This window comes from Rhinolophus ferrumequinum, chromosome 4 (genome assembly GCF_004115265.2).
Source record: "Rhinolophus ferrumequinum isolate MPI-CBG mRhiFer1 chromosome 4, mRhiFer1_v1.p, whole genome shotgun sequence".
Taxonomy (NCBI): domain Eukaryota; kingdom Metazoa; phylum Chordata; class Mammalia; order Chiroptera; family Rhinolophidae; genus Rhinolophus; species Rhinolophus ferrumequinum.
Window position 1 is genome coordinate 55,864,026 of NC_046287.1, and position 15,982 is coordinate 55,880,007.

The following is a 15,982-nucleotide window of genomic DNA, read 5'->3' on the forward strand; positions in this document are numbered from 1 at the left end:
ATACAAAGGAGGATAAAACAAGGAACGGAACATTGAGCTGTGGGTGAATTCATAATTCAATAATTAAAAGACCGTAACTCAAACAGCAAAGATGCCTTCATTAAAAAAATACAGAAGTGATGCTGAATTTGTCAAATTCTAAGCAGTGACATTCCCCGATGGACCGTCTGAAATACAAGTGCACTCGTGATTCTTCGACTGATGTTCCTGCATGAGCCCCCCTCACTTTCCCTGCAGGGTACGTACCATACACGTGGCTGGCTCACAGATACATCTCTAAACTGTTGAAAGAGCTGTAAAAACCTAAAGTGATGTGTAAGCTACTCTGACGTGCAAAATCAAGTATGTCAACCAAAAAGCTTATATAAATATTTACTGTGGGTTTTAATTGAAAAGAAAACCCCTCTGCAATAATTATTTTAACCCAGGATGCCACGTGGGTCTTTCTTTTGTAGAAATGGCAGTCATGTCTACAGTGTGAACTCTTCAAAAGCCATCCTTTGACTTTATGGTCTCTGTATAATGTGAAAGTGCACTGACCACTCATAAGTCCTCATGAAAAATCACTCTCGATTCTTTTCTATGGCGACACCCCAACATTGGCATGCAGGGCAAGATAACCTGCAACTGTATTTGGTGACAGCAGAGCAAGGCCCCTTAGGCTGAGCAGGTGGCCTGCTGGCTGGGGCACAGACTCCCCCTGTGCTTGCCAGATATTTTATTTTAAAAAGGGAACACCCAGTAAATATAATATTTTTATATCCTCTGTCGTCATCACATTCTCTGCCAAATAGTGCCTCAAATCCTTTGTGAAACAAAGTATTAAGAAAGAAAGAAAAGAAGCAGGAAGTCACCTTCCCAGCACCAACAAAAAGGCCCCTGGCTGAGAACAGGTGTGGTGGATGGGACCGTAACAAGCCCCGCGCCTGTGGACCTCTGCTGGGACCCCTCCCTGAATATTTGTCTCATGAGCCTCTTGAGCTTTGCCCAAGTCTAGATGCAGCCTTCCCAGAACTCTGGTGGTGGGGGTGGGGGGGCAGGTAGGGGCATGCTGGACCCCCAGAGTCCATGCGTTCAGAGAAAAAGCACCCTATTCTAGTGGACAGGGAACAGCACTGGAGCCAGTGGCCCCAGTCCTGTCCATGGGCAGCCCTCAACCCCAAGTGGGAGCAAAAGGCCAAGTGAGGCGCCTCCCTAGGGTTCTGCCTCCAAGAAGTTGGGGTCCTCATCCAGGTGCCCAGACACTAGACACCGGGCAGTGCTGTCCATGCAGGGAACCGTCACTCATACCAGCTCATGCTCCTAACAACTAGTAAATCAGGCGGACACCTTCATGTGTAAGCCAGGAGCGCTGTCCCTGCTTTACAGAGGAACACCCCAAGGTGCCCTCTGAGGGGTGACCGAGGGAGACCCTGCACCAAGGTCCAGGGCCAGCCCATCTGAGAGTTCCTGTGGGACTCTCAGACTTGCCTGACATTGCAGTTGAGGAGTTTCCAATCCGCCAGGTTTTAAATGAATTGCCTGATTAGAGAGAGGAGGGCGGCAGGAAATGAGCCCAGCTGATCATGCGTGAACCTCATGGTTCCTGCTTAACCCTGCTCAGTGCATGTTTGTCGCACCGGGCCGAACTGTCCAGGGTGGCTGTACCACAGCGGCCCAGGCTCGGCATGGATAGCCTGGACACTGACAAACCCAGTTTCTAAGCGCCCTATCAAATCATAAATCGGAAAACACCCTCCTCTAAATGAACACTTACATCGTTAAATAAGAAAGATAATAGCACATGTCAAAGTAAGCTTCTCCAGGACAAGTAGAGATTGTCTAGAAAATTGCTCAGCTGCAAAGTTAGCAAACATCAAGAAGTCTTCAAAAAGCAGAAATCCATGTTCCACAAGAGGATGTCATCGAAAACAGTGTGCTGGCCAGTGGGGAGAGTCACACCGTCGGTTCCTTCTGAAAACTCGTGGCCCAGGTGCGTCCACAGAATGAATTGAGCAGCACACATGTCAGGTTTTCAAAGACCACTGCACAGCTCTCCAAAATGCATGTGCTGTAACATTAAGATTTTAAAACTGTCCACGAGATATGACCCCAATTGTGTCTGTGCTTTAGAAGAGATGCTGAGGAAAGAAAAAGTCCAAGGTACTAACAAAAATTATCTTGAGGTAGTGTTATTATCGGTGATTTTATTTCCTTCCTTATACTGCTATACAATATTCAAGACTGAAAAGACATTATCTTAGTGACTGAAAATAAACTGGAATAATATAACATCTTGGGGAGTGGTGGAAAACACTCATATGTTTTTCAGGAGAGTAACAGCAGGACAAGAGAGCATTGTGTTCGTGTCATTAACTAGCAATGCTGTCCAGGTTCCCAGCAGGACTCAGAGACCCCATGGAGGCTGCTGTGATGACAGTGAAAGACAGAGGCTGATGTTTTATTTTCCTCACCACACCCGTTTTTCTAAATGAAACCTTCCTTGAATGTGTGCACCTGGAAGCAGTGTTGAAAACGACCTTTTAATCGACCTGCATCCTTACCTCCTTCTAGAATTGACTCAGGCATTTCCCGTGGTCTGTTCTGCTCTGGCCCAGCTGAGCCCAGGTGTTGACCTTCCTAAGCAGAAAGAGGAGGTGCCAAAGCCCGGATCACAACGTCCTAACTTCATCTTCCTGACCTTCATCCTGGCCAGATGGGGGTCATGGACCCAAGCCATCCCACTGGGAGTTGCTGCGGGAAATTGAAGCTCTTAACCCTTCTTCCAGAATGTGTCAGGGCTACCAAGATCAGGTGTCTGCATTTGTATTGTGGGTCCTGGTTCGGGGCAGTCACCTGCCCAACACTATGTTGAGGGGTGGCTCTGGCTGTGTCTGAGCAAGGTAAGGACCACAGTCTGAGGTTGGCCCCATCTGTGCCTGCTGATGACCCTGCAAGGAAAGAAGTGCCCTCAAAGACCAAAGTTGGTCCAAGCCCCCTATGAGGAGACAGAATAGACACGTGAAAAGTTCATCACCAAATGTAAAAGTGCTAAAAACAACACTGTGAGAAGACAGAAGTGTGTGGTTTGATGCACTCCAAGTGAAGATGCCTCAAGTAAAATAAAGAACGGGTCCATGGTAGACAAACGCCTGGTGTGCCTAATACATTCCTCATCCTCGCTGTTCAGATCTCCCAGGAAGAAGCCCATGTGCACTAAGAAAAAGGTGCAGAACTCCACAGCACATATAGGTAAGAATGTCCTTAGTTATGGAACTTCAATCGTCCTGGGGTCAATTACTGTAAGAGTGAAAGGAAAGGACTACACAGACCTCTCTGAATGTGGACGTTCAACGCTGTGCTCCTTTGGAGGTGGGAAAACAGTCTACAACCTGAGTGAGGAGCAAAAACTGAGTCATCAGACATGTCCATGGCTCATCAGCTGGGGGCCCTCACTTTGCAAGTTCAAACGTGTCGTTCGCCCTGGTAATTTTTGGCCGAAAGGACAAATCAAAAGACCTCTGGTCGCAAAAGCTTTGGGCTCTGTATTTTGCCAAGTGTGCTGACTTTCTTCGATGTTCAAGATCCAGAGAGCTTCTCCCTACCCCAGGGATGTCTGGGGGCGCCTCCTGGGCTGGGTCTTGGGGTGTCTGGCAGCCCCCAGGTTCAGGCGTCGGCATGGCAGAGCCTTGTGCTGGCTCAGGGTGGGAGGATGTCTGGCCCTTGGCCACCTCAGGAGAGTGTACTCCCACCTCGTCGGGCGCTCCAGGTGCCCCCTTGCGGTCCCTGGGTGCTGGTCTGTGGGACTTCCAGCTTGTACCTGCAGGGGGCGCCACTGCTGCAGAGCTGCCTGTGGGCTGCACGGAGTTGTGGGATGCCATCCTGCCGTCCTGGGCTTGTGCCAAGCGCCCTGGCATTTCTAGGGGGGAAGGTGCTTGGTTCTCTTCAGTGTGGGCACTGTGTCCTTGAGTGGGGTCCTCTCTAGTCCTCACCCATTGTCCTGGTGGATGTTCTGGACCTGTCTCAGCATGTCGGCAGGGAGTCTCCACTTCAGCAGTCACCATGTTGCTCACTTTGCCATCCCTGGTCTGTATTTGAGCCTCTTCAGAGCCACGCAATGTGGCCTTCTGGTCTGAAGGAGCTACTCCCTTCTGTCCTGGACCCTTTCGCCCCACAGCCCCTGAGGCCCTCTCCTCTTGACCCCCCAGGTCTGCCTGTGGCCATGGCTTCTCCCTGACCTTGATTTCCTCTGGTCCCGAAGGAGCTACTCCCTTCTGTCCAGGACCCTTCAGACCCACCAGCCCTGAGGCCCCCTCCTCTCGACTCCCCAGCCCTGCCTGTGGTAGCTGTGGCCTCTTCCCGACTTTTATTTCCTCTAGGATGCCAGACTGTATGCGGGATGCAGGCAGCAGGTGTGCCTGGAGGTCAGGACACTTTTGGGGTGCCCCATCCACCTGCTGCCCTTCTGCTGCTGTCAGTGGCACTGATGGAAACTGACTGGAAATTCCAGTGCTGAGAGGGAGCTGCTTTTCAGACATGAGGTGCTTCTCGTCCTTGGCCTGTTGGTTCTCGGAAGGTGAGGGCAGTTTGCCCAAACTGTCGTGCAGAGACCTGGCTACACTGCTTCCCTGTTGCACGGGGAGATTTGAGGTTGGAACCGGGGACTCTGTGTTATTCCCCCGAGGACTTGTTTGTGCAGCTATAGTATTTCTGCTTCGAGCTGTGGTATTTGTTTTGCTTGCTGCTGGTTCATTTGAAACCCCCACTCGGGACTTGTTAGGCATGAGCTCAGGGCCAGTGACCTCCTGTGGGAGAGCGGTCAGCACCTCCGAGGACTGTGAGGTTGAACGTGGGCGCTCCCCCAAGTTTTGGCAGACGCGTCCCTCTGCTGCGCTGCTGCTGTGGAGCTTTGAGGGCTCACCTGGTGTCAAGAAGAGGTGGCAGGTGGGTTCCTGACTGAGATCCTCTGTTATAAAACTGTGACTTGTTGGCGAGGAGCTGCATTCCCCCTTGTGCAAAGTGTCCCACTCTTCAGACATACTGTTTTTGGGCTTCAGGATGTTACCTGGCTCTGGTGCTGTGTGACTCTTGGTGGCCCCTGTAGCTGTCGCCGACCTGGGGGCTTTAATACTTGGTTTTGGGCCTTCATTGAAGGAGCTTGGTCTGTTCTCATCAAGATCCTGGGTGGTGCTTCCTTCAGCCATCAGCAGGGGCAGGGCAGATTCAGTTAATGGTGGCTTCCTGCGTTCTTGCTCTTGCAGGGTGTTCTTGTCCACTGTGGTCACACTCTCAGACCTTGTCCAATCTTCGGCCGGTGCCGTCACCAACGTTGGGATGCCCATCGAGTTATTCTTGTTGGGAGATGGCACTAGCTCACTCTCAGGGACAGAGTGGCTGTTTCCTCTCAGACGATTTTCCGAAGCTGTGGAATGATGGGATGGGGTGTCTTCATCACGGATTGGCATTTCATCTGATTCTGACAACTGGTGCTTCTCATAACTGAGCTCAGAAACATCCTTGCTTGAAATATCCTTATGGTTCTTGAGCTTGTTTGAATTCCCAATACTTCCTTTGTTTTCCTTTCCTCCAATGGGACTTTTCTGTGGTTTCAGCGTTGGAGCTGCCTCTGGGATGTCGTGATGAACACTGGCAGCGCCCCTTAGAGTTGTGAGGCTTAGGTCTGCCCGTGAGCCCCGCTGAGAAGGGGTGCTGAGTCTCCCGGGTGTCCCCTCTAGCTTGCTCACTCCGGTCTTGGCCAGGTTGGCACTTTTACTGTCAGTCATAGTGGGAAATAGCACTTGTACATTTTCAACCACACTCTCTCCTCCCAGAACATTGGAACATTGGTCTTCACTACCTGATGCCTTTTGCAGCATGACAGGAGGGGGTGGCATCTCATGGACAACAGGAAGTTTGACAGTTATCAATGGAGGCTCGAAGGCTGACTCTGTGTGCTGGGTGGCCTGGGCTGTGGCTGCATGGAGCGGTGGGATATGTCCTGGTGCTGTTTGTTCTGGGAAATTCTTCTGGATGGCGAAGAAGGGGTCTTGCTCTGAGTCTGAAATCACTCTTTCCATTTCATCCTCTGAACTGCAAACTATCAAGTCCACCTGAGGGGCCTCCTCCGCTCCCTCGCCCAAGGGTCCAGGGCACAAGCCCACTCTTGCCCCCTTTGCTTCCTGGGTATCATCTGTAGTGCTGCTTGCCTGGGGACCCTGCATCCTGTCACCTCCCGATACCCCAGTGCACCCTGGGCTGGCGGGTTCAAGTAGGGATAACACAGGTTCGAGGCCAGGAATGGCTTCGCCCCTTGGGGATGCAAGAAAGGGGGAAGGTTTGTGGACACACTCAGGTCCTGCACCAGGGGGTGCTGTTTCCAGACTGTCTCTGGGAGCGGTAGCCTGTGGTGTTGAGGACTGTGCTGGCCCCTCACCAAGCAGCCCCTTTCCTAGTGTTTTGTTCCCACCAGGTTCTGTCTCCTCTGCACTGGGAGACCTGCCTCTTTCTCTTCGGGGCATGTGTCCCTGATCCGAGTGTCTGATTTTGGCACAGTGGGACAGCCAGCTTCTGGGGCTGCAGACGACTGTGGCAATGCTGAAGGCTGGCACAGGCTCAGCTGAGCAGGCCAGAAAGTGGGCCGGGGGCATCCTGATGCAGGTGCTGGCTATGGTGGCCATGCAGAGCTCGCGGATCTCTGGCCTGTGCATTTTCTTCCTCTGCAGGTTCTTTTTCTTTCGCTCCTCCGTGCGGAGCAGCAACATGCTGGCCTCTGAGCAAAGACAACTGCTCTGCTCAAACTTTTCCCGAAGCTTAGACAGGACTGAGCTCCTCTTGCCTATGATCTTTGGCAGGAGGCCCTTGGCTTTGGTCCGCTCTGCAGGAGGCTTTTCATGCACCCTCTTCTCCTCAGCCTCCTTCTCCTCTGCGGCCAAGAACTTCTTCAGAATGTTTTTCACAGTGTTTTTCCCGACAGGGAGGCCCCACCGGGGCTTATCACCACAGAGGGGCTCCCGGCTCCGTGCTGAGCCGTTGGCCCCCTCCCTGGACTTTTCCAGGAGCTTGTTGACGGTGGCAGTCACCAAGCTCCTTCCTGGGCTCTGCTTGTCCTTGAAGATCAGCTTTCCTACCTCTCGGGTCTTCTTGAGGTAGGGCTCCCGGCCAGTGCCCATGAACTTGGCCTGCAGGAGCTGAAAGCGTGTGGGCCGCCGGTTGGTGTCTTGGGGCTCAGTCTTGCGGCTCACCTGACTTTCTCTACTCTCTGCACTCTTGGTGGGAGTCTGCTCCTGGGGCCCGTCTTCATGGTCAGTGATGTAGAGCAGCAGGCTGCTGAGGATAGCACGTACAGCGGGGTCACAGGTCACCTTACTGACCTTCTTTTTGAGGGCTTGGGAATCAATGGGTGTCTTATTGCTGCAAATCTTGCCACTCTTGGGGCTGTAAGGAAAAACGAATTATTAGAGATATTATCATTTTTTTCCAAGGTGACTTCATAGAAAATTTCTTATGGAACACCCCTTATTTTGAATACCCAACAAGTCCAGGAGGGAAAAGAGAAGACTAGGGGCCAATAGACTTGGATTCTAGTGCATCTCTGCCAATAACTCAGAGATGTCAGGGACACCCGTCACCGCTCTGGGTCACTATTCCCTTTTCTGTTAAATAACAATCACAGTTTGGAAATCCATTTGCACGTGTAAGATATTTAATTTTTTATAATTGACATATTATACTTGTATAAATGGGAATTTATATCTCTGTGCGGTTCTGTGCATATCTCTCAGTTTAAGTATGAAACACGAAGTTAACATTGTAGTTACGTGGATCCTGATTCAATCCCAAACTGAGCCTCTGAGAATAATTAGTAAGATGGCTGGCCCTGGGAGGGCAGGAGGGGCCTCAGCTTTGGGGCAGGGACACCTGGGCAGTGGGCAGTGGACCCTGGGAAGAGAGCGGGGACACCACTGGGACCTGACTTCTCGAACCCCTTGGAAAATGCTCCCAGAGAAACCCCAAGACAGATGGAGGCCTGAGCCCTGAGTCACGCAGCTCTATCCCTGTGAGATGCTTGTCAGCAAGGCCCCCATGATTCCAGCACCTCAGCCCAGCCACTGACTCGGAGGCTGTGACCTCGCAGGTCTCTTGCATGGTGGGTCTCTGATATGTGATAGGGTTTCTCAGCCCAGCATCCAGGCTGAGAGGCTCTCTCCTGAGCAGCCTGGCACTAAGGAGTCCGTCTGCTGACTACACTGTCAAAGCTGGAGGGTCCTCCCTGGTGGGGCAGAACCATCTCCAACCTCTCCAGATGGTAGTTCTGTAAAGATGGACCCAGAATTAATAGCCTAACCATTACACGTTCTAGTTATCCATTACAAGGACATGATCAGGATGTAGAACAAAGATTGCATGTTGCATGGAAAATCTTCAGTGTTATTGATGATATTGAAAAATTGGATGTCCAACACTAGGCTGCTTAAATAACAGCACATCCGTATTTATAGGAAAATACTCTGGTATAGGAAAGTGCTCCTGATGTAAAGTTAGAAGTGCAAGCTGCAAAGCTGTTTGTGGACTTTGGCCCAACTGTATTTTTAAGAAGTTTTACAGACACACACAGTCAGGAAATAGGCTGGAAGGAAATATACGAACATATTTTTCTTTTTGTACTTTTATGCATTTTTCCAAAAGAAAGCATTTTATTTTTAGAAGCCACACACAAATATCCTTTTAAAAAGCTGTTACGTGTGCACTGGTGTGATTGGGGGGTCAAACAGAGGCCCACCCCTTCGATGGCCTCACCCCGACAGGACATGGATGATTTATCACGTGGCAATTTGACCCTACCCTCTGGGTGAGCCTGTGCAGTCACCCAATGCCTGGGAATGGATTCCGATACATAGAATTGCAAAAGCCAAAAACGTAGCCTCGGACTTCTGCCTCCTCAGGCTCCCTGAGAACCCCCAAATCACCTCAATGCAGTGAATTCACACAGAAAGTGGCTGCTTTAGTTATTCTAACACACCGTGTTTCCCCGAAAATAAGACCTACCCGGACAATCAGCTCTAATGCGTCTTTTGGAGCAAAAATTAATCTAAGACCCGGTCTTATATAAGACCTGGTATTTATTATATTGTATTAGACTATACTATACTATACTGTATTATATTATTATATTATACCTCGTCTTAAAATAAAACCAGGTCTTACATTAATTTTTGCTCCAAAAGATGCATTAGAGCTGATTGTCTGGCTAGGTCTTATTTTCGGGGAATCAGGGCAGTAGAGGACATCAGAACACTGCGAGGACTTGTTAAAACCCAGAGTGCTAAGTGATCCCACCAGAATTTCTGACTCAGTCTGTCTGTGAGGGGCTGAGAATTTGTATTTCCAATAAGTTCCCTGAGTGGTAGTTGCTGCTGGCCCAGAGACCCCACTTTGAGAACTACTGGGATAGATTGAGATCTTTCCCAACCTCAGACAACTGTGGATTTGAAGAACCAACGTGGTGGATTAGGCTTCTAAAACAAAACCAAAACCTGAACCCACTCCTAAGCCACAATGTGGTGCGAGCCAGCATGGCCTCGGAATAACAACTACATAAAAATCCCAGGGCCTGGGGGTGCCCCTCCAGCGCCAAGAATTCTGAGAGCCTTGCCTGTTCACTGAGAACCGGTAGGAAGGTCAGTCAAGCCCACCCTGGAGGGCGCCAGGCTGTGTGACTTCACAACTGGTATGTCCACCCAGGCTGCCCACACGCCCTGGACAAGCATCAGGGGTTGGGGGAGACCAAGGAGCAGGCCTATTTCGGTATTTGTTGGTCAGCCTTTGGTGCATCAGGCTGTATCTGAGAAGGCTGGTGATCTCACACCACGCCCATCTGTGGTGCCTGCCTCACTGCCAGCCTGCCCATTTTCCCTGACACCCCCAGGTGGTCTACGGAATGTCCTCTCTCCCTGATGACCAGGTCGCTCACTGAGGGCTGCACTGAGTCAGCAGAGAGCTCCTTTTACCTGAGGATGCAGGTTGTCAGCAGCCAACACTGGGGACTCAGTGGTCCAGGCCAAAGCCTTTCAGGGGCTTCCTCAAACCCTCACCCTTTCTCTCCCAATCTTCCAAAGGCAGCCTGAAAGAAACAAGGCCTAGAACTCCCTAAGGATGGTGAGGCAGTGGGGGCTGGGCCCCGTGGCTGAATGCTGGGGAATCAGGGGAGGGAGAGCCTTGCTCACTGCAGTGCTCCATGATCTGAGAGTTGTCACGTCTCACATCTCTGAAATAAGATGAGTGTTGTGGTCGGTGGCATCTTAGCCTGGTGGGTAGCTTGATTGGCTGCTGGCATTTTATTTCCCAGAGGCATATAAGACATCGGGCATCACTGAATTGACTCAATGGAATTTATGATGATGCTCCATTGTTAACTTCTGGGTGATTTTCTGGTGACTGCTGGTGAGCTCTGCTGCACCATACACTGGCTTAGCTCATTTTATCTTCTCTCTTAGGGATTATTGTTACCCCTTTCGCATCTGAGAAATCTAACTATGGAGGTATTCAGAGACTTAGAGATCACAGGGCTGACTAAGTTTAGAACCTGGATGTGGTCGGTGTCCAGCTTCATGGAATACCATGAGCAGTGCCTCTGGGAACTGCCCAGGTCTCAGGGACTGGCTGGACATCCGGGGTCTCACAGGCACATCACACATGGCTGAACTCAACTTTCTGCACTCTCAAATCCCTCCTCCTGCTTAACCTGCCTTGGCAATGGCACCTCCCACCCCCAGAAACACGGGAGTTATCCCTGGCCCCACAGCCAATCGTGGCCAAGCTCTGCAATTGTAGGGCCTGAGGATGGGAGGGATCTGTTTCTGTGGCATTGCTGCCACCCTTGCCGATGACATTCACAAACCCCCATCTCCTTGCTCCGGCTCCTCTCTCCCCTGCTACTCCCTCTACATCACACCAGTGAAGGTTGCATCCAGACAGTGATTTCCACCGTTAAAATCGAGGGCGAGGGCAGCCAGATGGCTCAGTTGGTTAGAGCGCGAGCTCTCAACAACAAGGTTGCCGGTTCAATTCCCGCATGGAATGGTGGGCTGCGCCCCCTGCAACTAAAGATTGAAAACGGCAACTGGACTTGGACTGAGCTGTGCCCTCTACTACCAGGTTGAAGGACAACGACTTGGAGCTGATGGGCCCTGGAGAAACACACTGTTCCCCAATATTCCCCAATAAAATAAAATTAAAAAAAAAATTGAGTGCGAACTCCTGTCAGTGAGGCCCACAGAACCCCAGCCTCAATGTGTGCCAACTCCTCATGTACTGTGCCTCAGCCCTGACATTCTGCCCCCATCCCTCCCTCACCCTTTCCCTGTGCTTTTCTTGCCTTCTGCGACACTACCCCCACCTTCCTTCATCCTCTTTGCTTAGGTCTCCCATAAATGCCACCACTCAGGGGGATCCTTCCTGAGCCCTTCTGCAGTAGGTCCTCCTGCCCTCACACTTGTCTTTTGCAGTACTCATCACAGTTATACTGAATTCTGGGCTGAATTATTTAATATCTATCCCTGCTATCTTATGTGAGTGTCTTCACACAGGATCGAAACACGTAGCTCAGTGCCCGGCACATGGCGGGTCCTCAGTAAGTGTTGACTGAATTAACACACCTGTGCCTAAGCAACGCGCTGATGGCCTCCTACATCGTCGTTTTATCAATGGGTCTCTTACTATGATAGTTACACTAAATGGGGAAGGGTCACAGCAGCAGAGACGTGTGAATTCAGCACCAGAGTCTGCCATCCTTATGCCATCTGAGAGCCTTTGGGGTCTAGGACTTCACCTGGTCCCAGGTGGAGACAAGAAAGCTTCCAGACCTGCCTTGTCACATTGCTGGCCCGCTTGGAGTCGTTTGCTCACTTGGTTATTTCAATCATCTTTATGACTTCGCAGGTTGAGTCATTCCGATGACTGAAATAGCTACACTGACAATGTGCTTTGGGGACATTCTGATGTCTGAATAAAGGCCTTGAGGATCATCCCTGTATGAGCTCATCCACCCCATCACGTACCTTGCCAAAGAGCTTCTGAGCCCCACTGTCTAAATAGAAAGATGAACTGAGCTGGCCTCAAATTCCCATCAAGCACCTGTCTAAATAGGCTACAAATGTGGAAGAGTTGGACAGTATATGAAGCTCGATGTTGATTTTATTCCATTACTCTATCGTCAGTCTATGGGTAACTGGACACCACCTTCCACACGTTCCCAGCCATGATTTCGATGCTGCGTATCTGTTTGTTCTGGGAAGCTCAGCGGTGCACTTTTATGATGACAGTGACACAAAAGGGGCCACGTCCTTGGTTTTACTTACCATTTGTCCTTCTCATGGTTCATTAAGGGGGACAAGACTTATCCTACTTCTAGGTTAGCTGTTCCAGCTAGCTCAGTGCTTCCACATTGCGTGTAAGTGCGTGAGCCAGTTATAAAGTTGGTTGTGTTATCAAGACATCATTCAGCGTCTCACTAAGCTAATAACCACCCAGAACTAAATGTCACAGAATTGCTCCAAGCTGCCTAGGAGAACCCTAGGTGTATATTAAGTGGCTTTTATCTACCAGGACATGGGTAGAGTTTCAAAACATTCCAAAATGCTTTCATAATCACCTAAGAAATGTTTTCACTCTCAGAGAAGGTCAGGATGCTTTTCTAAGATTTATAGGTCAAGGAATAGGGGATTAGCCAGGACCATAAAGTTCTTTTTCAGTTGAGCCCTGTCTTGCCAAGGTGGCTTTGCCCATGAGCCAGTGGCAGTAGGAAGTGTATGAGATTCAGGACGATATCCTGGAACTGATTAGAGAATGGACACGGCATGATCTCCTTCAAAAAGTCATTTGTGTTTAACAACCATTATGAACCGAATATTTCTCCTCCAACTCAGCCTGCTTTTCTCCTATGGCCATCTCTGTTCTCCTGCTGTTCTCCCTGGGCCATCCTGCCCCAGGATAGACACCGAATTGTTTGCAGGACAGTTGTTGAGTGTATGTTCACCACATCCGTGCCACAATAACCCTCTGAGCCACCTCCAGGGAGCTGGGCTCCTGCCTTCTCTTCAGGGACAGCCTTCCCTGCTCATCATGCCCCCAAGCTTGCCCAGTCTGGCCCGCTGACCTCACCTTGTTCTATGATCCAGCTGCTCTGGTCATCAAATGTTCCCAGCTCATTCCCACCCTAGGCCTCTGCTCTAACTAATCCCTCTGCTTAGCGCAGTCTGCCCTCGGGGTTTCCTGTGTCCCCTCCTGAGATGACTCCTGTAGTCACAACTCATGGTGCTCTCCAGCACCTCCCCCAGGATAACTGTTGCTGTAGCATTTATCATTGTCTGAGACTTGAGGGCAGTTTCAAACACATCATGTGTATTTTTGTCTGGCTCCCCCAGTAGAATGTAGGCTTCCCATGTGGGCAGGAACCTGGTTTGGTTCTCCACCATCCCCCAGGGCTGACAGCAAGAGCTGGCCAGGGCAGGCACTCAGCAAACGCCTGTGGAAGGGCCTTGTTTGGAGGCCTTCGCTTACGTCGCAGGTCACTGCCAACGGTGAGCACTTCAGGTCTGTGTGCCTCAAGCTTTGAGCAGCGCCGCCCTGCTGCACACAGGTACTGCCCACCTGCTCTGGACCTTCCTCCAGGCTCTCCACCCTGCCTTACGCCATTTCCCTGGAGCTCTGGACTCCTGAACTTCCATTTTGTGGCCATGCCATGCTCTTTCCCAGCTCCGTGCTTTGCCCAGGCTGAGCATTCTGGCCTGGAACAGCTGCATTCCCGAAGAGCTCCTATTTGTCCTTCACTACCTAGTTCAGATGCCCCTGCTCAGTGGAACCTATCCCAGTGCCCCCCCCCACTACCACCACCACCACTGGTCCTGTGGAGGCCTCTTAGTGTCCCCAGTGGGATGACAGTACAGACCTCTACACCCCCAAAGTCCCCGAATCAGAGTGCACGTGCATCAGCATGCACGTGGAGCAGGCAAATTCTCCCTGTGGTCCCTTTTCCAGGGCACCCACGTCGCTCACCAGGGATCAGATAGCATCCTGCGGTGGGCGGCTGTGAGCCAGCGCATGTGGCTATTACAGCAGTGAGCTCATAAGGTCAATTCTAATAGTGGCTATTAATCATAATCTGTATGCATCATTTTAACAATAACTATTTTTCTAGTAAAGCACAATAACAAATGTCTGTTGACTATTCCGTATTTTTTTTTTTAATGACTAAGTAGCTAACAGTTGAAACTGTGCCAGTGAGTCAGAGAACCTGAACCTCTGTGTTTTCCTGGAAATAAATCTGGCTAAAGAATGACAAGTAGCCATCGGGGCTGGGGGACCCCACGGTCATGCACCTGAACCTCATAGGCATGGCCCTGGCTGTGGTGGATAAACCATATGGTGGATAAAGGGATGTCTGTCCAACTGAGGCTGCCTGAGACCACGAATGCTGTTCCAGGCCCTGAGATTTAATAAGTAAGAAGAACATTCTAGAGAGACTCCTCTCACACCTAATTTACAGTTACTGCTATATGTATGTGTGTGCGTGTATCTCTGTGTGTCTGTGTATCTCTCTCTCTCTCTCTCTGTGTGTGTGTTTGTGTGTGTGTGTAGTGAGAGAGAGAGAAAGTGATGAGGCAAAAGTGGCCCAGTGTTTGCATTTGGTGAAGCTGGGTGAGGGAATATGGGGTTTCTTTGAGCTCTTTTTGTGCCTTTTTGTATGTTTGAAATACTTGAAAACAAACAATTAGAATAGGACAGGAAGGAAGCAAAGGCATGGGGTGACAAGTACATTCTAGGACCCTGAAAGCACCAGGTCAGCAGTGATATTTGGGACCCGGCAGTGCACTAATGCCCGCAGGCCTGGTGGCAGGCAGAAGCCTCAGGCATTCTGGGATTTCTCAGGCGTCTGGGACGACACAAGCCTGTCCACACCAGGTGGCTATGGTTCCAAGAAGGCCCATGTTCACTGTGTCACCCTCCTCGTGCTATGTCCCCGTGGTGATGGGGTGGTGGGGATGGCGGCTGAGGCCCAGATGTGCCCCCAGGCCATGTAACATGCTGTGAGCCTGGCAGCATCTTCTGGCCTACAGCTTGGGCACCGTCACAGCTCCTGCTGTGCCTATGCAGGCAAAGTGATGACCAAGCACTCAGGGCCGGAGCTGCTGTTCTTTCTGTCACATATATGTAAGCTCCCGTTTGCTGGCTAGCCGTCCCTGTTCAGTGACCGGGCCATACGGAAACCACTGGGAGATTCAAGGCTGCCATTTTCCTTCCCATGTTGATTTTTTCCCCTGTAACATTCTGAGGGTGCTTACACTTTATTTCTACTTATGAACTGGAAATATGTCAACCCATGAGGGATTTTAACTGAAGGAGTCACAGTGCCTGCACTGTTACTTAAAAGGTATTCACCATTACTGGAGCTTGGCATGAATTTCAATGATGGAATTGTTAATACATTTGGGTGGCACACGAATTTGAGTATTTCTAGTTCCATCAGTTGACATTTGATTGATTTTTCCAGTCTTATCTGCTTGGGGCACTGGGGTTTCATAAGGCACCAAGGCGGGATCTCCCTGGGGGAATTCAGGGCTATGGTCAATTCTCGCTGAATTAGGGTGGCTGATGGGGAGGGTAAGAGGCAGGAGTTTGGTTGTCAGACATGCTGGGGTTAAATTCCTACGCTCCATTTACTAACGGCTGCAACCCTCTGAATCGGTTTCCTCCTCTACAGAATGGGAGGAGTAATGGAACCCATCTCTGTACCTCCAGTTAGGGAAATACAGATTTCGGGAAAACACACCTAGTAATGGTGGGTGGCATCAGAGAACTGGGAGCTGAGGCAGCTCTGCCTCGTTGCACCATGGTTGCTGGACCCTTTGCGTGGCTCTTCTGCTCTTGTCAAGTGATTGAGCCATACATTGGTTTCCCCAGCTGTTGGAGAGGAGTGACAATACCTGCCAAACCCACCTCATAGCTG

The 15,982-nt window shown here is 50.5% G+C and overlaps 1 protein-coding gene across 1 annotated transcript in view; it reads right to left on the reverse strand.

Annotated features, from left to right (window-relative positions):
* Nucleotides 1-224: 224 nt before the first annotated feature.
* ADPRHL1 (ADP-ribosylhydrolase like 1) overlaps nt 225-15,982 on the reverse strand; it is a 37,840-nt gene continuing 22,082 nt past the window's right edge. The window contains exon 8 of the mRNA XM_033104922.1: nt 225-7,413. Within this exon, the coding sequence (XP_032960813.1) occupies nt 3,432-7,413 (3,982 nt within the window). The 3' untranslated portion in view covers nt 225-3,431. The remainder of the gene's footprint in view (nt 7,414-15,982) is intronic.